Source organism: Conger conger, chromosome 4 (assembly GCF_963514075.1).
Source record: "Conger conger chromosome 4, fConCon1.1, whole genome shotgun sequence".
In the NCBI taxonomy this organism is placed as follows: domain Eukaryota; kingdom Metazoa; phylum Chordata; class Actinopteri; order Anguilliformes; family Congridae; genus Conger; species Conger conger.
In genome coordinates this window covers 63,591,725-63,617,604 of record NC_083763.1, presented here as the reverse complement: position 1 = coordinate 63,617,604, position 25,880 = coordinate 63,591,725, and the positions used below count along the sequence as shown (strand labels likewise).

The 25,880-nt window shown below is 44.5% G+C and overlaps 1 protein-coding gene across 1 annotated transcript in view; it reads left to right on the top strand.

The window, feature by feature from the left end:
• prex2 (phosphatidylinositol-3,4,5-trisphosphate-dependent Rac exchange factor 2) overlaps window positions 1-25,880 on the top strand; it is a 104,132-nt gene that overhangs the window by 3,944 nt on the left and 74,308 nt on the right. Inside the window, exons 2-6 of the mRNA XM_061238332.1 lie at window positions 16,924-16,995; window positions 18,003-18,125; window positions 19,070-19,174; window positions 20,203-20,304; window positions 21,721-21,882. Coding sequence (XP_061094316.1) covers window positions 16,924-16,995; window positions 18,003-18,125; window positions 19,070-19,174; window positions 20,203-20,304; window positions 21,721-21,882 — 564 coding nt within the window. The remainder of the gene's footprint in view (window positions 1-16,923; window positions 16,996-18,002; window positions 18,126-19,069; window positions 19,175-20,202; window positions 20,305-21,720; window positions 21,883-25,880) is intronic.

The window sequence follows — 25,880 nt, the reverse complement described above, 5'->3', positions numbered from 1 at the left end:
CACGCCACTCTGACCAGAAGCAAGGGGTTTAGGAAATGCATGGATAGTGGGCGGTTGCAGCTAGTCATTTTCTGCCTCAGTCAACTGCCTGTCGGAAGCCAAGAAAATGTCACACCCTTTGAGGAAAGGCTTCTTGCACAGAATGGATGAGTTTATTTTATTACAGTCCTGAGACTGTGCTCTACATAATGCCTGCCCCCTCCCAGCCCTGGTTCTATAGTTCATACAGTGTGTTAATATCACACTCCTGCCAGCATGGATTTGCTCAGAGATTGATGATAGAGTGCTGAAGACCTGCTAAACAGTTTATGCAATTGAGATTTAAAGGGAAGCAATTATGTTCTGGCACAATGCACCGAATCCTTCCACAGGTCCAATGTACCGTGGGGTGAGCCCTTACATGAGGAAACGTTGGAAAGGTTCTGCTCTAAACCACGGAACCTTTCATGGCCTACATGAAGAGATAAAAAAAGCTCAGAGTTAGTCACCTTCCTGTCAGTTTTACCCAGTCTGCCCCATCTCCACTGACCTCGCTTATTAACAACGCATTTCTGCCCACAGAACTGCTGCTTGCTGTATGTTTTTTGTTTTTTGCACCATTCTCAGCAAACTCTAAAGACTGTTTTGCGTAAAGATCAGCCGTTTCTGAGGTCCTCAGACCACCCTGTCTGGCACCAACAATCATTCCATCGTCAAAGTCATTTAGGTCACATTTCTTCCCCATTTTGTCTGCAGAACAGCTGAGCCTCTTGACCACGTCTGCATGCTATCATGCATTTAGTTGCTGCCACATGATTGACTGATTAAATATTTGCATTAACAAGCTGGTGTACTGGTCTGCCTAATAAATTGCTCACTGAGTGTATGTAGCTCAATGTAAAACATTCCCTGGGGCCCTGCTGTTCTTTAAGTAGTCCCTCTGAAATGTTGTTTTGCCCAGATCCAGTGGATCAGTGAACCGCCCACGCAGTGCGATCTTTTAGAAACCTTGATAATCCCGCCCCTAAAACACGGTTCATTCAGCGAATGAGAGGACGCTAAATTAGAATGAGATTGCTTTTCCTCTCGGGCTCCCGCGCTATTGCCGTTTGATGTTTCGGCCCCCTCTGAACGGGCTTCCTCTGAGACCCTCTTCTCAGAAGAAACACATTAAATCTGTGGTGGTTTCATTTAGGCTGGGCTCCATGAAGGAGCTCATAATTCCCTATATTAGGGCTGAGAGGCTGGTGGCCCTGAGCGAAGGCCCAGGTCCCCCAGCCTCTCACAGACCCGTGTGTGTGTGAACGCGTAAGGAAGTGGCGGTTGGCTGTGATGTTCTGCGTGTGGGCAGCCACGGCACGCCGCTTGTGGGGACTGCCCTGGTTTCTCTCACACTGTGGCAGATGTGCTGGCTATGACGTCACGTTACGTGTCACCCGTGAGGATCGGTGTGGCCCAGGGAGGAGGATGGACAGGACACTGACCTCTGACCTTCTCACAGCCTGTGGTCCCCATCCCTTTCCTGCCACCTAATCTTTACGTCTGCAGGTCCCGGTTACCTCGGAGACAAAAATCCAGGAAGCCGAGTAATTCCTCCTGACAAATCTAGGAAAGCCCCTATGAAAATATTCGAAATTAAAATATTTTACTGTAAATGGAAACACTCAAGTACAAACAGGCGCAAAGTAAGCACAGTTTGCAAGCCAGTGAATTTGACATGCAAACTCTCTGAGGGAATTTAATCTTGGCTTCCCATTGTACCGCAAGTCTACTGCCCACTCACTTGGCAGAGTGGTGATGTTTCATGAAAGGTTGCTGTTGGGTCACACCTGCGTCGGTAATGTGAAAATAACGGGACTCAGAGACACGGCCAGAAGTGACTACCTGCAGAAACGAAATTGAGTTCACGGCAGGTCATCTTTCTGGGACACGATTAGGGAATCCTCTGTAATTAAAGTGAGGTATTCCTCTCTCACCTCGCCTGTCCTCCTGGGACCTGCAGAATCCGGGAAAGGGCCCTCTCTGACCCCAAGGCCAGCAGGCCGCTCTGGCTGCACAAGTTCCGTCCATTATTCTCCATACTGTGTTGACCAGAAACGTTCTTTCCTCTGCTACGTGGAACATAATTAAGATTCTTATCTCCGCAATCAGGACCCTTTTTTACTTCCATTGTGAGTCCCAGGTAGAAAGAAATTTTAATTAATTGTACCCCACTTTTCCGTTTTTTTTTCTGTTTTTTTCTTGGCTGTAGGTTGAACTACCACCCCAAGGTTACGCACAGACTTCTCTCAGGCTCAGGGGCCTGCACTAAGAGCAGGGTTGTTTTTCCTCTCGTAATGCCATGCCATTCATTTTCCAGTTGGAAACCAGCACACTTTTCCCATTGCCTCCTGGGAAGAACATGGGTGGTTAAAGCGCCTCCTGTCTGCTCTGATTATACCAAGATGGATGCCGTCTGCCACTGCTACTCGGCTGTGCTAGGCTAACGCAACTTCACTCCTCCTTGTTTGTTTTGTTGTTGCGGGGGAGGCAAAGGGAGGGGGCTACTGGCACCAAACCCTAATGATGCCCTGCTGGGTCAGCGCTGATTGATCACGCGGGTTATGTAGGTCATATGGAATCACTCAGGTTTTTACTCTCCAAAAATAACAGGGCGTCTCTGTTTGAAATCAATATTCCCATTTCTGCTTTCTGGTATTCAGACATTTGTTACCTGATATTTAGGAGACCTTGTGGAAGGAAAATAATCCAATAAATGAAAGGAATGAATGGCAATTAAGTGCCTTGCAATTAGCAGGAAACTATTGTGACACTTGTTGGAATGACCCTGTATTTCTGGTATATTTCATGTATTTAATTTATAGCCATGAGATTGTATTTAACCTAATCCAGATGTTAGAATTCTCCTGCAAAATTTAGAATTTTGGAAGCATAATTCATGGCAGAATCTAAAAATAAAAGCACAGAATCCAAGCTTTCCAAATTCCAAGTCTGAAACTAAATTGAGGTGTAACTGAAGTGCTCACTCTTGGATATTTGTTTAATATTTATTAACAGTTGTGTTTCTGTATTGACTCCACTGTAAGTGCCTGAAGCGGTGAGCAGTGAGTTCCACTGCTTTTGTTTGGTGTCCATTTGTGAACAGGGCTTCCTTCCTTCCTGGCACTCCCTAGCCTTACATTGTGCTCTGTGTTTCCTGTGGAGTCTGTGCCCCCCACCCCCATTCAGCCTCCTCCTTGCCAGGAGTCACAAACACAGCCACATCAGAGATGCCCCCTGTCACACTGGGCCACAGCCAGAGACTCCTACCACTGACTGACTGTCCATTGTTTGCATTATATTAAAAGTCAAAAATAGTGATTAATAATGCACTGAAAAAACCAAGCAAATAAGTCAGTCTCAATGAATCTTACATTTAGACTTAAAATGTTATTACCCTTTTGCTAAATAAGGCAAACATATTTCCACCGAAGTAAGACAGGTTGACTCGTTTCAAGATTTGCCAATGGGGTAATACATTTTCACCTGTCAAGCAAACAGTAACTTAAAACTTTCTACTTGAGAGTCATTGCAAGTCTAAAACACTCCTTAATACTTTTTTGCCATGTAGATATACATTTAGGTAAGTGTACTTTTTGTAAATGATGAGGTTTACTGTTAGCTAGTGCACTCAGATGAGTCACACAGAGACCGTACCTTTCTGTAGCGCTGACAGTTTCATGCAGTTGGGAATCAGGATTCAGGGCAAGATTTTTATTAATGGGAGGCATTTTCCGTGCTATAAACCAATGGTTAGGATTGTTATTACAATGGCTTGTACTGTTTGTTTACTGCGAAGAGGACAGGTTATGGTAATTCCTGTGTGAATTGTAGTTTCGGTAGGTGCTACTTGCGGAGGGCGCACAGGCTCTGGAGGTCCCTGTGGAAGAGGGCGCCCTTTGATTCGGCTGCTGCCAGCTGGCCTGTCATGCAGGGCCTACGTGTGACAAGTGTCTGAGGCGTGGAGCGCTGGCGGACACTTGCTCAGCTCACATGCCACATGGACTGGGCACCTACACAAGGGCCCAGTGTTTGAGCTGGCACTGCAACAGGGGCCCTTTGGTATAGCCTCCCTTCCATCTGTTGGGATGCGCTTGTGTCACTTAACAAAAGCAGAGTCCCGCCTCTTTATGGACCTTTCTAGAACCCTCTCCTCCTCCCCCTCTCGTCCTCTCCCCTCATGCCTAAGTCCAGTTTAACTCATCCTTTTAGTGTTCATTTTTGAAAATACTATTATTTTTGTTCATTTTTTATTTTGTTTAGTGAGATCGGTTTCGTCTTCCTCTCAGATCGATAATGTAAGCAATGTAAGAGCACTGTAATACAAATGCATCATTGTACAGCAGAATATAGAATACAAGAATTTGTAATAAAATGGAAAGCTTAGACTGATCTTTCCTTCCCTACTACGCTAAACACAAAATCTATTGCACAGAGCGTGAGGAGGCTCATGGAAGGATAAACGTGTTTTTTCCTCTCTTCTCAAATAGCAGTGAGCAGTTAGGATGAGGTTAAAGGAGCTGTTGGGTGGTGTGTCCAGTGACCCACAAGACCGCATTGACTGGAATCAAATCACAACTGTTCCAGTGCTGAGTGTAGATGGCATTCCTGAAGGGCAATAAAAATGATCAGAACAGAAGGTGTAGGTTGTTTCGCTTGAGCACAGGTCTCGGCAGCTATGCAGTGCACCCGCTGATTCTTTCTCCACGCTGTGTCGTCTGCTGGTCCGGTAATGGAAATTTTTTCCGGAGTATGCAGATTCTTTTCCTATTCGGAGGGAATGCCATATATCCATAGGGACTATTGAACTAGAACATCTGCTTTCTCTCAAGGGTTGACCTGTTGCCTTTGCTCTCCCTGGTGGGGGTTTAGTATAACATAACCTCAAGTTGTAGTGATAGTTATAAGAAAGGAAAAGGGCATCGCTTGGGGAACCTGACTAGTAGGGTAAGGAGGATTCAGCTAAGGCTCCCAATCTATTTCTGTTATTCTGACAGATTAAGTTTGACCAGCTGTTTAGATTATACTACAGGGTCAATGTGGAACCAGCAGGCGCAAGGCTTTTGGATTTCTCTGAAAGTAGATACACGTCTGTTCTGTTGCGGTAACCAAGCAGGGGAAAAAAATCTGCACTTGTTATGGTTTTGGAACATGGTTGTTGTGGCTACCCGTGCTCTGTAACAGATCCAACTGGGCAGTTTTCTCTTTCAGTACTTAAAGAGAAATGGAGTTCAAAACAGATGACTCCATAGAAAGTGATCATATGCCCCAGAAAGTATGTTTAGATACATGTTTTATATATTTGCATTTTCTTATTTACACTCACTGAGCCCTTTATTAGGAATTCAGACCTATTTTTGAGACTTGTTAAGTCTTCGTTTTTTTTTTTTTATAATTTTTTTATCAGATTTTTTCCCTTTTTCTCCCAATTTGGTAGCCAATTGGACACCGTCTGATTCAATTAGAGCCAGTATTAGATACACCGCCCACACCCCGTCCCTCGGCGGCCAACGGGAGAGCGACACGCCTTCTTCAAGCCATCTCGCCTCCCAAGCTGTAACCGTGATTCCGAGGCGCCCAAGGTGCTTGTTTCGTGCGGCGATCTACTAACCCTGCCAAGTCCCTCCCTCTGGAGCAGCGAGCCAATTATTGCTGCTCCACGTGAGCCGGCCAAACTTGGCTTTTGGCAGGACCGAGAATCGAACCGCAGTCCCCGGTGTACAACTGCAGCGAACTGCAACCGCAAGTCTTAGCCTGTTGCGCCACTTCGGCTCCAGACTTGTTAAGTCTTCTGCCCTTGTAGCCTTTCCACTTAGAGGTTTGACGCATTCAGAGATGCTCTTCTGCATACCACTGTTGTAATGTGTGGTTATTTGCATTACTGTCACCTTCCAGTCAGCTTTGACCGGTCAACACGATTCTGCCCGCAGAACAGCTGCTCACTGGATGTTTTTATCCAGTTTGAATGCCTAATCACAGCTGTAGGCAAAACATCCTCCACCATTTTGGGTGGATTTGCTCTGTCAGCAGCTGTTTGCTTTTCACTCTGCAGTGTGCAGTTACTGGAGAACAGTGCTGCTCATGCAGTTGATGTAGATTCAGTGCACCTTTAAGAGGAGCAGTACAGTGATCAGCTATTTTACCACCTGAACGCCTACTTCCCTGAGCTACGCTGTGATCCATCGTGTAGCCGTCTGAGCAAATCCATGGACAGCACGGTCCGATCCGGGCGAGAGGATGCATCGCTGCACTGAGAGCAAGTGTCCTCACAGGATGTGTCATTTGGGAGCCTGCCATTATCTTTCTGTACATTTCTGTGGAGAAAGGGTGAGGATTCATGAGCCAGACATGGCCGATTCTTCAAAACCTGGTAATTACAGAGTTGGCTGCAGTGTCTCAGAGGCTGTGAGAGGGAGACAAGGGGTCTTGTGTTTTGGGCAAAGCAGATGACCCTCAGCGCACTGTTACCCCTTTTAGTCCTCTGGGACTCTTTCCGACTGTTCGTAAAATACCCAGAACTGGTTGCTATTTTGGAACAGAGAACTGGGAACCCTCTGCTCCCTTTTAAATTTAACACTGGCCTTTCCCCCTCTTGAGGCAGAGCTAGGGCGCAGTTTCCCAAATTGCACTTTTTTTTCTCTACTGAAAGCTTCACGCTTACCTCTGGAAGTGCCTTGTGCTCGTTATATGATGGCGGTTCAGGCAAACCCGGACAGCTGTGAGTGCAGACGCAGGTCATGGGCTCGCTTCGAGGTCTCCATGCACATGCAAGTCCTTTTTGGAGGGAACTGGTGTCAGTCAGTGGCCTTTCCGTGAGACTTCCGTCAGGTGACGGGGGTGCATGGGCAGGCGGGAGGGGTCGATGCTGAGCACACAAAGTGATGGTGCTGGAGAGGGGCAGTTGGCAGAGGTCGGTCTCATCTGGACCGCGGCATAAGAAATGGCCTTCAGTCCCCTGCGCTGTTAACCAGGCAGGAATCCGCTCCAGTGCTGCCATTGCCAGGGGGGCTAGCGCAGAGCGCTGTTCATTCACACATACAAAGATGGCATTGATCCCAGTTCCCTTAGAGGGGTCGCCAAACAGCAGCTTGTCATTGAAATTCACGCCGCCTTTCGGATCTCCAAAGGAGGACACCGAGTTGTTGTGCTTTATTGACCGTCCAATTTTTCCACAAAGATGTGTGCGAAGGAATCTTGTTTTGCAAGAATACCACCGTTGCAGAGTGGTTTCATATGTTCAGAATGGCAACCCTGCAGCCATGAAGCAATCTGAATATTTAGGAGTATTATTTTCAGAACGGAGGCAAATTAAAGAGCAAAACCTCAGCAGCCTGACGGCTGTTTCATTGCTCACCATCTTAAATAGAAATAACCCCCTACTGACTAAAAGCTTGAAAATAATGTACAAATCCTTACAATATGAATGACTGAATGGAGACCACATGGTGTGCAATGTAAAATAAAAAGCAGTTTAAGTGCAATGATATTTTGGCTGTTCTAATGAATGTTCCTGAAGGGCACAGTACTGAAACATAAGCTGAAATTACTGTTCTCTGAGTTGGCCAATGAATTGGAGGCACCTGCTGTGCCCCAGTGCGTTTAATGTCACATCTTAAATGCAGGAGCAAGGTGAGAAAAATAGTTTCTAACCAATCAGAGATGAGCATCTTGAAATGGAAAAGCAAGCACAGCAGACTTTTCTAACTTCACATGCGACCACTTTGAATGGAATTGATTCCTAATTCCGTGACATCCTGGGATGGGTCATCTGCCACCAGAGCGAGTCGCACATTCATTTCACATGACGTAGCATGGAAGCAGTCATCGTTTGTGAAACAAAAGAAAGCATTAAAAATGGCTTGCCTTCTGTTGTTAATAAAAATGGGGGGAAAAGGCACAACACAGTCCAATCTGCAGCCAGTCCTTCCATCTGCAGATGAGTTTGCCTGGTCCCACGACGGCATGTTAGCATTCTTCGCTGTATTTATAGCCCGTGCTTCCTGTGCGTATTCCCACTGAAAGTGCGCTGTTGTTGGAGTAGCTTAAAAAGGCTGGGGTGGGTCCTTATGGTGTCATTAGTCCATGAAAAGACAGGCTTGTCTCTCAGATCCTCCATTTTCAGACCTGCTCCAGCCTGCTGCACTTCAGTCTCAATTTCAGCAGGGGAGACGAAGCCATGGCCTCTCCATCTATCATCGCTTTTTCATTTGCCATTTGGCAAAACGGTTTTCCTGAAATATTTGCTGTCTTGCCGCTTTAGAATTGATAATGGGTGAATACCGTCTTCCTTTGCCGGCCAGTAATGACCACTCAAGGACCTGAAAGTTTCCCTGGAGTGAACGTTGGTTCATCTACAGTAAGAAAGGGGATTTTTTAAATATTAAATTACGTTATATTACATTACAAGGCATTTAGCAGACGCTCTCATCCAGAGCGACATACAACAAGTATATTTGAATTCCACACCTTGGAGCTACACGTTACCCAGCAATGGAAGCTGCCCTGCTCGTGTTTTTAATTTCATTCTCAATGTCATTTTATTCAATGTCCTTGAAAGGGATACTGCCCCCCCCCCCCCAAACTTGCCCCAATCACATTGATTGTGTAAGCCTCCCTGCTGATAAAAACAGCTCAAGCTAGTACGTTAGCTGGTTGACCATTTCAGACCAGGTCCATACTCAACATGGTTTTACAAGCTCAAGCTGTGTCTTTAAACAACTGGTACCTGGTCATTTCAAGCTAGTCTCAGGGCTCAGCCGCACTCCTGCGCATTGTGTCCCCCACCCAGTTCCAGGAAGAGGAGCTACTTCAGCACAGAGATTCGGTAGTGCTGGCAGCCTGCCTCTGACCTGGCCTGTGCTCTCAAAGTTGTATGTCATAGTCTCTTTTGTCGCTGAACGGTACAACACAAGGTTTTTACAGGAAAAAACAAACTGGCTTCACATCCAAAGGCCATGCTGTTGCTAGGTGTTTTTTTCTCTAAAAGTGATTTTTCCCTTTGCAGTTTTATTTTGCCGGAGCCTGTGCTCTGCAGAAGTGGGGCCTCTTTTCCAGGAACAGGTCATGTTGCCCCTCCGGCTTTCACAGGCCACTGGTTTATTCTGCGCCACAGAGCCCCAGAGAATGTGCTGATCTCCAGAGTGCCGTTTGTGTCACTGGGCCTGCGCCCCAAAGCCCTCTCTCTTTTGTGCGTTTATTAATGAGTGTGTTTGCCTGCATAGAGGAGGAGGAGAGAGGTAAAGTCAGCGGGATAGAATGAGAGGGAAAGAGAAAGAAAACAGGGGGATCTAGAGGCAGAAAGAAGTATGAGAGAGAGTTGTTTTAATAAACAAAATTATGTGCACCCTACTTGTACACCCTCATTCTGACTGGCATAGACACAATGTTCCTCTTTTTCTGATCTTGGTACAATAGAAATTATCTTTTTGGGCCACTGGATCCACACAACATGCAGGCAACCTACAACCAACTGAATAATGGGCCAGTTACCAAACTCGAAACTCATTGTGAATAAAGTGTTTGTTTCTCCTCTGTCAGCATTAATAAAGCACTGTTGTGATCAAACTGGTTGCGTTCTTCATGGTTGTAATGATGGTATGGGTTTTTTCTTATTAAGACAGATTTTTGGCTTCATTAGCAATGCTAATCTAACGTAGCTGCTCACGTAAATCTGCACTGCAGGGCACATCCATTTCAACATAATCTAGCCCATTTAATGCATTTGTTTATAGAGTTATGGAGTTTCACATCCTTTTAGGCCATTCTCTTGTACCAGCTGAGGAACATGGTCAGTAATAAAACTCCAGGGTAGCATTTAGTGAAATTATTGTGAAAATTCACTGATAGTGATAGTGAAATTCACTCAGTCTTGCTATGCTGCTGTGCTGAAACATTAAATACTGTTGGGTTTAAACCTGAGAGTATTCAGCACATGTTCAGCATTTTAAACTTCATGTTAACCTTATTTAACCCAAGTTAACCCGATTTACTTCAGTCTGAAACTTTCTGTGCTTGTGGTATAGTTCAACACCCGTTAATCAGTAGTGTAGACGTTGTGGACACCTTGTTAGGTAATTAGCCGTGCTTATTTGCTGCTGCTCACAGCTTACTATGCTGTGCCACTGCACTGGAAAATGTAAATTGGAAGATGCAGCTTGGTTGTAATGTAAGAAAATCCTTTTTTTAAGTGTGTATTGACTCATTAAATGATTATCTCTCATGTAAACAGAGGCATAGGCCTATTCCGTCCCCATGCAAAATCTTCTCAAAACTCTTAACTTGAATGTCAAAAACAGATGTGTAATTGATATTTGCGCTTGACTCAAATTTCAACAGCGTGGGAGCCGTTACATTTTACACATACAGCAAAAAATATACAGCAAACCTTTTGTTTTGGCAGATACATCCTCTATACTGCTCCCTGGGTAGGTCCGGCCCCATCCCCATAAATACTGTGTGTGTGATTATGTAAACCACATGCGTACACAGTGCATTAGCGCTGTACATGAATCTCTTGTGTCACCCGCTTCCCATGGCAGTGTGACTGACGGGCTGGGGAGCCGTCTTCATGCCTGGGGCCAGCGTGTTTGTTACTGGCTGCTGTTGGGTCACAGGAAGCGGCTGCTGTGCAAGTGTGACGGAGTCTGTGAGCCCTGCACAATGCTGTTTTGTTTCCCGGAAAAGGCAGAGATAGAGATTTAAGGTTCAGCGGAAGGAACAGCCACCCTTTATGACAGTGGGGTCTGCGCAGGGTAGATGTCTTAGGCCAGCGTTGCGTAACCCCTCTGCACAAATGCCACGACCCGTCGCACGAGAACAAGCCCAAAGAGCAGGGTCTTGAAGAGTCCTGTAGACATGGCAACGCAAAAGATTACAGTGCCCATGTCCATTTTGTGACCGCACTGCCAGTAATGCTCTCTGAACAGTCCTGCCTTATGCAGCTCAGAGAGACTTTCTTGTCATTTGACAGCTGGTTTAACATGAATTGTCTTGATGGTTTAATGAAGAGGATAGTGTCCTGGTATTTAATTGTGTGTCATTCTGAACAATGTCACTCAGAGATAGTGTATTCAGTCAGGTGTCTGGGACTAACCCCATGGAAGGAAGGCAGTCTCAATGTACTCTGCAGTTGTCAAGCCCCTTATGTTATATTGCTTATATAATGAAGTGCATGTCTTTCTGAGCATTCCTGAAGTTTTGCTGTGGTATGCACCCAAATAAGTGATTAAACCAGTTTGGAACTTGGTGACATATTTACATCACTCTTAAAAGTTTCAGGAGCCTAGTTGTATATCTGGAACAGAAGTCCTTGCTTAAGCATTAGCGTTTTTCTTACCAGTTGACACTTGACATATAACACAAATTAAAGTCCTCTGCATGTGACCGAGAATATGCACTGAGCTGGCAAGTTCATCCAAGTGAAACAAAGGACACTGGGCATGCAGTGCTTTGGTGAAGATTGATGGATTTAGTGAAGTTTACTCTTGCTGTAATGTACACTGGGGAAATGAAACTCTTGGAAAATGCTAATCTGCCTTTCGGGTCATATTTTTGCTTTTGATCACATGGATTTCAATGGTAGAATGGCACTCCTCGAGCCCCTGTGCATATGCTATGGTTGTGTTTCTTTATGCCTTACCCTTTAGTCCATTAATTTGCTGATGACATTAACACCTGTCTTTCCTGTAATGCATGTTTCCATAATACATTGCAGACACATATTTGTGTATTTTGTGAACTGATAATGTATCAAAATATTGAAAAGTAATTATTGGATTAATTATGAGTTATATTGTTAAAGAATTTGTCTCTTGCAATTTACAGCACAAAACTTTATATCAGGTAAAAAATGGAAACAGATTGTGCAGCTCCCCTGTGGTAGCACTTATGCTGATTCAAAATAATTTAACAGCATGAACATGCAAATTACAATCTTTACTGGAATTGTCCACATTAACTAGGAGAAACTAGGCACATTTTTAAAAAGGGAGAGAGAGAGACACACATCACATAACTTTAATAAAGGGATAAAGGAAGGGGGGGTCATTAAAACATCTGCGAACACAATTCTTTCACGTCCACTAGGGTGAAAATAAAAGTAGAAAGAGGTGCGGAGTGGTTCTCGGAGCTCCCTGAGAGGAGGGCTCGTGATGAGGACACAGGCTTGGCCGGGTCCCACTGGCGGTAAAACGCATTAGCCTAGCCTGACTCAGGACTGTGTCCATGAAGAGAGTGCTCTCTAAGTGCTCCCTCGTCTTTTCCTCTGGCTATTGTCAAATAACGGTGGGATTTATCGCCATGGCATACCATCTGGAACCTGAATCTATAGGCCGTCTGCTCTGGTGTAGGTGTAGCATTCACTCTACTTATGAGCATGGTTTTCCCCAGCTAACTATAAAACACTGCATTGCTAGCTCATTGGTTTTATATAGTACTGGTCCTCCCCCACCCCCCCCCCCCCCTCCCCGTTTGTTCCCATCTATTACATGAAGTCCATTGGGACTCAAATACACTTTCTGCACAGACCTTTCTACGTTCTTGAATGTGATTCTGAAGCTGGCTGCCATTTTCTGCCCGATCGCTCACCACACACCAATGATTAGGTGGCAGGTTGAAAGAGCTAGGTTGGGAATTTACAATTTACCCACGACACCAGGGAACCCCTACCTCTACACTTGTGTGAGTGTCATGGGATCTTTAATGACCACAGTGAATAAGGACCTCGGTTTAACATGTCATCCGAAAGACAGCGTCTCTTACAGCACTGTGTCCCCATCACTGTGATGAGGCACTGAGGATTTTTTGGCCAGAGGGAAGATCACCTCCTGCTGGCCCATTAAGGCCACTTCCAGCAGCAACTTAGTTTTCCCAGGAGTCTCCTATCCAGAACCAGGGTGCCTGATGGTATAGCTGCTGGCTGTTTTGAAGTTTGTGCTTCTTGGTTGACACGGAGTTGTTTTGTTATTTCTATTTGTATTTTTTATTTGTATGCTAAATAATTAATTGACAAAGATGTTTCAATAAAGAGACATCAAAGTCTCTCTCTCTTTCTCTCACTCTCTCTTCCCTCTTTTGCTTTCTTTACTTCCTCTTTCTCTCTGTCTGTCATTGGGCATCCTCTGAAGTGCATTCGGAGACTATGATGTGGCTGGGGAAACAGATCCCCCGCTCCGTAGCAGGACGGCGATGAAAAGCTGCTTCTGACAGTCCCAGACTTTCCAGACAGTTCCACTTCCTGTCCCGAAAGAAAGGCGCATCCGTTCGGGAGTAACAGAGCGGGCCTGTCCTCTCTGAGACGCAGACGGGGAAGTGTGCCATCTGTTCCTTATCACTCTGCGTCTCGGGCTCCTGCCATCGGCCTCCGCAGACCGCATCACAGAGGCCGCAGGCTGGCGGTGTACAGGCAGGAAACCAGGAAACCCTGAGACAATATCCCCCACCCCCCGATGAGGCTCACCCATCGACCTGCTCGCTGCCCTTTACATCGCAAACCTGATGGCGCCAAGTGGGGCAGATTTATGGATGTAAATCTCAGAGCGGTTGTTGGCCTAAGTCTGATTCTCTGCTGGAGCAAGTGCACATTGCATGTCCTGTGGTGTCTTAATGACTTCAGCAGTTATATACTCTATGTTCAGTAGACTATGCAAAGAAAAAGACTTCTGCATTTTCTATTACTGTTTCAAAGTGATTATTCATTGGGTCAGCACTGAGGGACTCAGTTGGCTGAGGTTATTTAATCTGCTATTTTATTACTGTGTCTATTCATGTACCAATGCAGTTTAAGATTGAAGTGGCAAAAACATTTGATTTTAAATCACACAGACCTGTATTCAATCAGGATTTGCCCTTTACTTTGAAACATAAGTACATATAGCCCTTTTTCTTCACAGAATTGAGGTGATTGCTTGGATAAATGTTGACTGAGGACAAATGTTGATTGAATCATGGCCGCCGTGTAATTAAATGGTATGAAACAAAAGCTACTGAAGGATGTTTTGTGAGAAATGAAGAAAGCTGAGATTGAAAGCACAGTTAAGTGTACATTTGGACTTTCATGGTGGTTGTGCTTTGATGACATTTTGATGCAAATGAAAGTGTCATTGAGGTGAGAGAATATCTCCAAGATTCTCATACCGGTGGAGAGGCCGGATTTGGAATTGCAAATCAGATTCGGTTTGGTGACTCCCAGCGCTTACACAAACCAAACACGGTGTTCTTTGGCCATCATGCAAAGAGTCTGATTATTTGAGCCCGCTTGCTTTAATTGAGACCAAATTTCGAATATTCAATTATCGTTTCCTTTTTCGCCATTCGGATTACTGCTTGGAAGGCATTGTGAAACAATGTGATTTCATTTAATTAGATATGTAAGCCCCATAAGACGAGCCTGTCCCTGTAATCAGCCTCATCTCTTACTTTGTAATTAGCGAGGCAGTGGAAAGACTCCTCGTTAAACTGCCCTCCAGTGCAGTCCTCTGTCCCACATCAGGGCTGCGTGTCTATTTCTATTCTCCAGCAGTTGTAATGCAATGTTTATGTCGGAGGCATAATTACCCCTTGTGTTCAACAGCAACAGGAAGTGTTTCATTTCCAGTAAAGCTTGCCATTACACTGTTTACGGGATTTTTCGGTAATTGATTTTTAGCAGCTTACACATAATCTCTCTTCCTAAGGTCTCTCAGAGACCAATGGGTAGGTTGTAATACTGTTCTTAGAGGAGATGGGATGTAGCTGGGACTTCACACTGAAGGTGTGGCCCTGATTCCAGAGGATTGATTCGGATATAAAGTTCTGCTCTCTCTGTAACTGACAGACTCCTTTAGTTTCTCCGCTCACCATTAGGGCGTACATATATAGATCGTAGTGGATCACTCAGCCTCTAGCAAGCAGCAGAGTCAGAATGGATATGCTTTGTCTTCTGTCAGCCATGGCATCCCTGCCATTTTGAAACCTGATTGTGATGTCCAGGCAGTTGAGGAGGAGATAGATGCATGTAACAGCCCTTTTCCATTTGGCATTTGAATTCTAACCTATTACTCTCAAATGACTTAGGTGTGAAACGAGGTGTGAGAAATTCATTCGCTTTCCCGGCAGTTAAAGGCTGTCCGTTTGCTGCCTTGGAGATATGTGACCGTTCTGCCAGCCAGCGGGAATGCATAGCTCTCTCATTGTCTCACTGTGCACTCGAGCCAAAATGCAGTCGTGTAAATGATTTGTAAGACTGTTTGTAATTTTTTTAAGTAACCTTATTGATTGTTTTTGTTGTATTTCGTCAGGAGAGGTATTATCACTGTAAGTACTCGTTTTCCCTTGGGGGCCATAATGTGAAAACACTCTGTCTGGCTGGCACAGGGACATGATACTGTCCAGGGAAGGTAAAACTGGGACGTGACCTCTCTGTGTTAAGCCAGTCTAAACTCCACGACTGGCTTCAGACCACCATATGCTCCAAGTAGTTCTTAGTTTGAGTCTGTTAATGTTGCTGTCAATCAAATTCTTGCATAAATGTCCTATTATTTGTTTTGGAGAACTGTAACAAAAATGTCTGGTTTTTGCCTCGCATTCAATTTTCTAACTAAAAACTAAAAAAATACTGAAATTTGACCTGACTTTCTTCAATTTTGATAACATAAGCTTGAGTCAGGAGAGTCTAGGCTTAATGATTGTGAGTGTTCAAATCTGTTAGATCTCAGATCACTGGCTTTGACATCATGCTCTTTTGTGGTACTTTAAGGAAAAACAAACAAAAGATAAACACTGTTACTGGAGTCATTTTACAATAGAGTATGTATGAAATCAGTGTTGATGGGCATGTAGTTTACACAATGATAGTTTGTGGATCACCTTTAAATGGTTCAGGACTATACTTCCCATCAGCAAATCACTAAATATGGCACAAGATTTGTCTCTTGACTAAATTATATTTTTGAAGCCGGAAATTGAAATTGAAAAATGTCACCACTCTCTACATTTTAATGATGTCTTTTAATGCCTACTGAGAGTAATATCCCTATAAAAACAAATTATGGCCTTTATTAAACCTCCCGTTATAGTATTGATGTTAAAGTGTACTTTTTTCTCCTTATGGAATCTGAAAGTGTCTTTTATATTTCAGATTTAATCTTGCCCGCTGGCACAGTTGGTCACAAAGGTGTTCAGCCAGGCTGCTGAATTTCTTTACTTTAGAACATTCATTTCGTTTTTGGCAGTTCAATGTTTGCTGGGTATAAATAGGGGGAGATGTATGAACGCAAATGTGAATTCAAATGTATAAACACAAAGTGGTGGGGGGGGGGGGGGGTGATGATGGATAGAGATAAAATTTGAGTGTGTAAAGTGCAATTTCCTCAAGATGTTCTTACTGTATTTCTTCTTGTGAATGTTTGATCTGACTTGAGATCCTGCTTTGGTTTGTGCGTGTTTGCAGAAGAAAAACGCCTCATTCTTCCTTCCTGTCTTCGTTTCTGTGACCACGTCTGTCCAGCATGTCTGACCCTGGTGAAAAATGCAGTGCTTTGGGACTACCGAGGCCCCAAACCTCTGTCCATTATCCCCACCCAAATAGATTTACGGACCCCCCCTGCAAACCTGGATAATTACCACGTCTGGAAAGGTCACTGACCATATTGCTTTTGCATATGACCTCTTGTGGTTTATTCAGCAGGGAGATCAGACTCTGTGTGCAGTTTAGTATCAGGTGTCAGTTGTAACAGCTTGCAATTTGCTGTGGAAAAGTACCCGAGTGTTTCAGCAAGCAAATGCTGCAGCGGTCTTCAGTTGTGCCTCAAGCTGTTGACCACTTTGTGCCTGCCACTCTTGCCCTTTGCTTCTGCACACGCAGTTTGAAAAGAAAATAAAGGTCTGTGCTCAGGATGATATGCCCTTTTCCCTTTCTCCCCTCCATAGGTGTTTCTTCATCGGCTCAATCAGTATGCAGCCACAAAAATTGATAAGAATATTACAGAAGAGACTGTCAAGGTAAGTTTTTGGACAAATCATTTTTGGGATGGAAAAACGCTGTGACGAATGTGTATTTTTAGCTCAGACTTGCGTAAGCCTTCTGTTTAAAACTTAATTTAATAAAAGACTGGAAATCTCAACGACAACCAAATAAAGCTGACTCTCTTGTTTTGGGAGGCTTATTTAACTGAAAATAGCTGACTTTTGAATGTTAAAAAAGTGCATATACAGGAAGCAGCTGTAAACATAATGTATTTATAACTGCTTCCGGCTGGAGGAGGGTGACAGTGAGGGGCTCATCTGCGGAATGTGAACGCTCCGTTCTGGGAGTTTGCTTACGCGTCGTTGAAAGTAAACATGCTTCCATTTTTACGGCCTCGTATACGTGGCTGTGTTTATGTGTTTGGGGACTTAGCGTGTCCGTTTGACTCTGAGGTCACCTTCCGGGGTCCTGTGGGCAGCCCCCGGGTCACAGTGCAAACGTAATGCGAATATGTCACTCATATTCCCTCATGCAGGCACACGCCACGCGCCTGAGAATATATATACATCTTTTCCATCTCTGCCGAAAAAAGAGAGTAACCAAACTTCTGTAGACAATTTTTGGCAGTTTGTAAATCCTTTTTTCCCCAGATGTGATTCAGTACCATATTCACTCTATTCCAGTGGCTCTCGATCAGAGTTTCCTGACTCCTGTTTGCAGAGTTTTCCTGGTTTCCTGTTGTTGCCACGCTTTCCCTCTTGCAGGTGTTGGTTCTCACGCATCCCAGACATGTGTTGAGCTGATATGGTCTGACTACTCTATCACTCACCTCCTCTACTTTCCACCCTTCCACCTTATACTGACCACAATCCCTTCGCGTTGATGTGCAGTGATCATAGCAAAATTTTTCAACAAAATTTCAAGTCTTCAAGCGAAAGCAGACTTAACCAATTAATCATACAATAAAACAGAATAAATAAATCAGATAATTTTGCTTTTGACGCACAGGCCATATAACATGCTTCCACGCTTTGTCCCACAGGTGCTGTTTTCGAACATTGAGGAGATCCTGTCTGTGCACAGGGACTTCCTGTCCATGGTGGAGGGGCTGCTCCAGCCAGACCCCCACGCACACCACGAAATCGGCCGCTGTTTCCTGCACTTTGTGAGTCTTTGCTCCCTGTTGAATTATCAGCAGACTGCCCCCACCCCAATGTCCTGGGTGATTTACATGACTCACGTTAATTTACAGCTGGATTGAGCACCCATGAGCACCGCTGCTAGGCTGTATGTACACATGCAACATCGACAGGACAGTACAGTACTGTTTATCTGATGTACCACAGTTGGACTGTAGCTTTCCTTCTCATGGGCTGCACAGTAGATCTATGATACACTGGGCCTCCTTCACTGGCTGCCCATGTTGGAAGGAGTTCAGTGCGCTAACGCACTGAATTATATTTATTCTAAGTGTGCCTCTAGCAGCTTGAAGAACAGGCAGCATTCCACAGCATATCTGACCTTCATTTATTGTGCATGATTCTGGTTCCCATCTCTGCCCTATACATAATTTGTGTTTTTCAGAAATTAGTGGCCATGCCAGGTAATAACTGGTGTCTCCTTTAGAGCTTGGAAAATTGATTCATTTGTGACTTTTCATGCCTGTGTAGGGAAATTCAATGGGTATTCAATTTAGCTATCATAATGATGTGATTTATTGAGAAACAAACATAATATCAAAACATGTCAGACATGGATGAGTAGGACTTGACTGCAGGTGTCTGTTCATGGTTCTGTATAACTGAGCATAATCACATGAATGCATACGACTGAAAAGGCAGAATGAAAGCAGGTTTATAGAGTGAATAGTGAATGACTGTGATTCTGTGCTATTCATCTATCAGAGCTGGGCTTCTCTGCTTTCCTTCACCTCTAAGAGTGCGGAGTGGCTATAGAATGGGCCTGGTCACATGGGTTTGCCATATGCTGTATGGCTTCAAAGGAACAGAGAGTACCTGACTCTCTCTCTCTCTGGCTCTCTGTCTGTCTGTCTCTCTCTGTATCTCTCTCTCCCTCTCTTCCTTCCTCCCTCCCTCTCTCCTTCCCCAGAGGGACCGGTTTCAGACCTACGATGAGTACTGTGGGAACCACGAGAAGGCTCAGAGGCTGCTGCTGGAGCTGAACAAGATCAGGACTGTGAGGACCTGTTTACTGGTGGGGAAGGCTGTTTCAACCGCCCGTATTTAACACCTCTCTCTGATAATAGGAAATAATATTGGGCCATGATAAAAACTTATGAGCAGAAATGTGCAGTAAGGTTCTCTGTAAGCATCCATAAGTGGGTCTTCTGAGAGGGGGAGGGAGGAGGCCATTCCAGTCTGCTGTGGAGGAGCAGCCCTTCTGAGAGTGCCTGTGAAACGCCATATCTCCAGCCTCTCCCGGTCCTCCCTGGCACCTGCTTCGTATGCGTGACATAAATTAATTTCCTCCGGCAGAGCTGTCTGGGATCGCAGTCCTGGAGGTCCCTTGCCGTTTGGAAGCATAATGCCAGCAGACTATCTAAATCCCCTCTATTTTACACCCCGTTCACAGCCTTCATCTGCTCCTGTTTTAGGACCTTTGTAAAATCAGATAACCTTCAAATTCAGACCTACGGCACTGGGTGACCTGACAAATGAGCAGGTCAGGCCATGGCTTTGCAATGGCACCCTGTTATAAAATGTATGCAGTCACCATGTGACAATAATCCTACACATTTCACATGGGACTGTCTGCTTTCCTTATGTATTTTTTCACTTACCTAAAATGCAAGCGGCCCTTATGGAACCCCTCCTAACTCCTTCATTACTGTAGCAGACAGATTATGACAGACACATCATGATGTTTTGCAGTGGCTTTTAATGCAGTGGAATTTAATGACCGATGGGGCAGTTTTGTACAGTACCAGGTACACACTAATGATGTGCTTTTAACTGAGCCAAATTGAATGGTTCCATGTCAGTGGTCCACTGCTGCTACACATCACGTGGACAGTAATGGTGTGTTTTTAATTCGCTGGAATTAACTGGTGGAGAGCCTCTATCTGCAGAACCTACCATAGCCCCAATAGGGCAGTATTACCCAGAAGGCACCAGCCCACTGATGACTCCGTGGAGCGTGTAATGGACAGCAGAATTGCGAGGATCGGACATCGATCTCTCCAGCTCACTCCGGCTCCCTGCTCTCTGTGTGCGTGCTTTCAGAACTGCATGCTGCTAGGAGGACGGAAAAACACGGAAGTGCCACTTGAAGGCTATCTGGTCGCCCCCATTCAAAGGATCTGCAAGTATCCACTCCTCCTCAGAGTATGTACGCTTCCTCATCCCATAGCCTGTTATGACTGTCTCTCATCGTTTTATGTCAAAAAGTCTTCCAACGCATCACAGCTAGACATTTGAATGAAGCCGAATGCTGCTTCTGCTGTTTTTTCAGTTCAAAACTGTGGTGCAGTCTGGTCAGATTTAGTATTAGTATTCAGTCATTACAACTAGTGCTGCCCCTCAAATACTTCTAAAAATAAAATGTAGGCGTTTACAGAAATGTATTGAAGGATGGCCCCTCGATCAGCTCGTTTTCAAGGTGGTGTAAATACACAGATACACACATTAAGTAAAGTACACAGACTAAACACTAACACATACTGTACAACATACACAGAGGCTTTTAAGTCCTTATTCCCCAAATGTTAATTTAACCTTTCCTTTACCCTGAAGTCATACTACGTATAAACCCATCCTGGGGTTGAAAATGGCTACCTACAGTCATTTACCTTGTAGTTGCCTCAGAATATGCATAGACAGTAAACAACAGGGCTGGTATGGATGTTTAAAAGGGCGTTTTAAACTCTAGTCCTGGAGGGCCACAGTATCTGCTGGTTCTCAGTGTGTTTAGGCACAAGTGATTAATTTAAGTAATTGATTTGACAGATACCGTGTTCTCAAGGCCTTAACTGGAAAAGGATACTACAAATACCCGCAGACACTTCAGCCCCCCTGGAGTTTTTCTTATAATCAAAGTAGCACTCTCTTTAATGATTATATATTAGTATTGCTTTGTTTTTTGTTTCTTCAATGAAGGTTTTAATCAAGATTTTAAAAAGTCAATGCTACTTTACAAGCTTGAATCATTTGGTGGAGGTGGGGTGTGATGAGAGAGGCTTTATCTGATTGAGTTACCTGATTAATTATTAAATACCACAGGCCTACTTTAGACCCTCACCAGCATGTGGTTAAAAGATATACCCTTGACCATGACTTGTTTAATTTTCACAGAAGTAATTCTAAATCCATTCTCATTAAACAGCAAATGCAGAAATCTGTGGCTTTATAAACATCAAAGACAAGAATGCCTAATGTTGCACTAATTTGGGAAAAAAACTCAAACCAAATTGGGTTACACAAAGGACCCGATTACCATCTCTGTCATCAGACCATGACAAGCTTTTGCCGGCTTATTAAGCAAACATTTCAAGTACATTTCTGATATATTTTGAAAGAATGAAAGTATTTGTTTTGCACTCACTGAATCTGAAGTAAGTTGGAAAAAAAGGTGCATAACACAACATACAGATGACAATCTGAGTTGAACACACGATGGTTACATTTGGGCTTACACATTACTTGTCTGGGACAAAGGCTTATTTTCTGTTCAATGAGCTCTGATTGACAAATTATTTCCAGGCAATTGCCTCACAACTATTGACTCACTGTTTCTGTGAACAGGAGTTGGTGAAGAGAACCCCAAAGAAGCACAATGACTACTCTCAGGTCTTGGAGTCTCTCCAGCTAATGAAGGCCGTTTGCTCGAACATCAACGAAGCCAAGAGGCAGATGGAGAAGCTGGAGGTGCTGGAGGAGTGGCAGTCGCATATTGAAGGATGGGAGGTACGTTGAAAATGGACATCCGTGAACTCTGCCCTGTGAATGACCCCCATTTCAACATTGTGACACAAGCATTCGATGAAAGAAAAGTATTAACATACCGGTTTTTATCCGGAGCCTCGCTTCATGCTGTAGAAGTGTTTTGAAGTGGAAAATTCTGGCAGCTTGAGGATCTACTTCACAGCATTTGTCTAACCACATCTGATGTTATGAATCATGTTGAGCTACTTTTATCCAGCATAACTGATGCAAGGTGCGATTAATAACTACAGTTATGAATTGCTAGTGCTATGAGTTTTGCAAAACCTTATCCTGCTTCATCAAAAACTTACCTTGAGAAAATGTATTCCTAGTCATAGTAGCCAGTTTCAATTTCCTGTAATAGGGTATATTTTCTCACTTGGTGAAATGAAATGCCACTCATGAAAACACAATAAAAAATGAATCTATATGTTTTTAAGGAACAGTAGACATGAACATTTAAATGGAGTGGACGGGTTATGTGATTGATTAGGTTGGAGTGTATACATTAGTGAGAGTCATTGAGTGGTATGAGTGGCTGGGTGGAATAGGAGTGTTGGGGCTGAGTGGTATGAGTTGCTGGGTGGAATAGGAGTATTGGGGCTGAGTGGTATGAGTTGCTGGGTGGAATAGGAGTGTTGGGGCTGAGTGGTATGAGTTGCTGGGTGGAATAGGAGTGTTGGGGCTGAGTGGTATGAGTTGCTGGGTGGAATAGGAGTATTGGGGCTGAGTGGTATGAGTTGCTGGGTGGAATAGGAGTGTTGGGGCTGAGTGGTATGAGTGGCTGGGTGGAATAGGAGTGTTGGGGCTGAGTGGTATGAGTTGCTGGGTGGAATAGGAGTGTTGGGGCTGAGTGGTATGAGTGGCTGGGTGGAATAGGAGTGTTGGGGCTGAGTGGTATGAGTGGCTGGGGGAAATAGGAGTGTTGGGGCTGAGTGGTATGAGTGGCTGGGCGGAATAGGAGTGTTGGGGCTGAGTGGTATGAGTGGCTGGGCGGAATAGGAGTTTTGGGGCTGAGTGGTATGAGTGGTTGGGTGGAATAGGAGTGTTGGGGCTGAGCGGTATGAGTGGCTGGGTGGAATAGGAGTGTTGGGGCTGAGTGGTATGAGTTGCTGGGCGGAATAGGAGTGTTGGGGCTGAGTGGTATGAGTGGCTGGGTGGAATAGGAGTGTTGGGGCTGAGCGGTATGAGTTGCTGGGTGGAATAGGAGTGTTGGGGCTGAGTGGTATGAGTGGCTGGGTGGAATAGGAGTGTTGGGGCTGAGTGGTATGAGTTGCTGGGTGGAATAGGAGTGTTGGGGCTGAGCGGTATGAGTGGCTGGGTAGGTGAGGTAGCTGTTAGTCACAGACTGGCATGGTAGAGGCACAAGCCCTCTGTGTAGAGCCAGGCTGGCACTAGGAGGATCTGCAGCTGTCTATGTAAACTGTCTCCATCCGTCAATGATGTGGATTTTGATTGCCGCAGGATGCTGTCACAATGGGGGTGGAATGATTACAGCCTCTTTTTTTTTACAGAGAGCATAAAATGAAACAATGTATCGCTCCTTAGTGCTGGTTTTAGGTGGTTTCTTTTTTGCCATCAGCCAGTTGAAGAAATTTTCCATTTGTCAGTCTGCCCTTGTAACTAAAGCATGAAATCAATTGTCTGTTTTTTTGCCATCATTCAAGTGACACTATTGTACTGTAAGTTGACACAGAGCAGGCTTTTTCAGAGTAAGCCGGGACACCATGTAAATGGCTCCAACTTGGTGCTTATATACACTCAGTGATCACGTTATTATGTAGACCTGTACCCCAGCATGTTAATGAAAATTTTTAATGAGCCAATCATGTGAAAGTAACTAAATGCATAAAAGCATGTCGACGTGGTGAAGAGATTCGGCTGTTTTTCAGAACAAGTGTCAGAATGGTGAAGAAATGTCATCTAAGTGGCTTTAACTATGGAATGATTGTTTGTGCCTGACAGAGTGGTTTGAGTATCTCAGAAACTGCTGATCTCCTGGGATTTTCACACTCAACAGTCTCTAGAGTTTGCAGAGAATAGCGCAAAAAACTATGAGAGAGGTCAGAGGAGAAGGGCCACACTGGTCGACGCTTACAGGAATGTGACAGTAATGCAAATAACCACACATTACAACAGTGGTATGCAGAAGAGCATCTCTGTACACACAATGCGTCAAACCTCTAAGTGGATAGGCTACCAAAAAAAAGGCTAAGTGAATGGGCCAAAAAATAAAAATAAAAGTCAAATAGGCCCTGGTCCTTATCTTTGTCGTGCTGGTAGCGGTTGAAATTGTACTTCCCTCTAGGGTCTTTCAGCGCACTTATCCCTGGTTATGGGTATGCACTTTACACTTTGTTGTAGGTCTGCCAAATGCCATTACTGTAATGTAATGTATGTAATGCTACAAAAGCAACAGTTGAGGCAAGTCTTTATATGAAGAATATTCTGGAACTCTACTCTTTTAAAAGACAGACTTGACTGATGACACCTATGGCTTTTGCACCTGTAACTGTTATGATTTATATACTTTGCCCTTTTTTTGCCATTTTCGAGTGTTCCAGCCACTTAGTATGGGAAATGAAGGCAAATTACTGTACAGAAATCACCAGAACTACAGTTAAAATATGCTTTTAAGTTTCTCTTCTCTACAAAATGCCAAACTATTAGTTCATTGCTTTAAATCAAGGGGCACTGTGTGTTCTGAAAGCATTTAAGAATGGTGGAAAAAGTACAGAGCGACCCTCTGGAAGCAGACTGCATGGCTATTTTATACTCTGGTCCACTGACAGCTCTGGCCAGAGTGTTACTTCCCCTCACACATTTACAGAGCTGGGCTTGAAGGAAGGAAAGATAGCTTGACACAGGCGCAGCAAGGTTTAGCCAAAGTCGCTCACTGTTTGTTTCGTTGCTTTTAATAATCATCAGCGTTAGCTCATTTTGGATGGAAGCGAGCTCTTAAAATGCATTTGTGGCAGTTATTTTCTCCAGAGTCAAAACAAGCCTAAAAATGTCTGTATGTGGGTGTGGAGTGAGATGGAGGATAATTTTTTCCGATGCTCTTTCCAGTTTTGGTTGATTCCTTGATGGTCTTGACCACTTGCACAGATGTGTGACCCCGACTGTAGGGTGACCGCTGGTGGGTGATGCCACACTAAGGTCCCTCCCTGCCCTACCAGTGGCCACTACCGCCCTGGTCACATCAGTGCCATCAAGAGCTATTCTCAGGTGCAAATAAAGCTGTGTTAGCTTCAGTGCCACTGTCACTTCAGTGCTTTTTAATTCACGAGTACCCATGTTCGCATGTCAATGCCAAGGCCAATTAGTGTTCAGAAATGCCGGTGCGAGGGTCAGTAGCGGTGTAGCTCAGTAGTCAGTAGTACCAATGTCAGTACAAATTCCACTCAGTGATTCACTCACACAGAGCTCTTATGTCGGTTCAGTCAAGAGTTTAATTTGTTCCTTTTCGACTATCTGTCTTCTGCCATAGATCATTGTAGATATTCTGGACAAAAAGAATCACTGGAAGCTGAGACCTGCTAATTGCTTTTGAACAGCAGTGATACTCCCTTCAATTGTTCCTGTGACTGTATTGACCTCATTTTTTTATTTGCTGGAAATGTGAAATGTCAAGCCTTGGCTTCAGCTCAGGTAGAAACAGGAACAAAAGCGCAGTGTTTTCATTTCAGCTCTGTCCAGTCTTAGTCGTCTCTCCAAAGTGTCCGCGTTTGGCTGTGGGTCTACTTGGAGAGCGTATGCCTGCGCGGTAAATGTTTGATTTGTTTGCGATCAGTGCAGGCAGAGCCTGAGTTCTCCCCAGTAGAATAAGCCCTGAATCTCATAGACGACCAGTTTGGTCCCCTTACCGCAGCGAATACGACTGTAATTAAGAGAGCATCTGGCTGCGAGGGAGGGTTCTGGAGAATGTGTCCGGGCTGGAGAGCGGGTGAGCCGTGGCGTGTGACTTTTCTGCCAGAAGG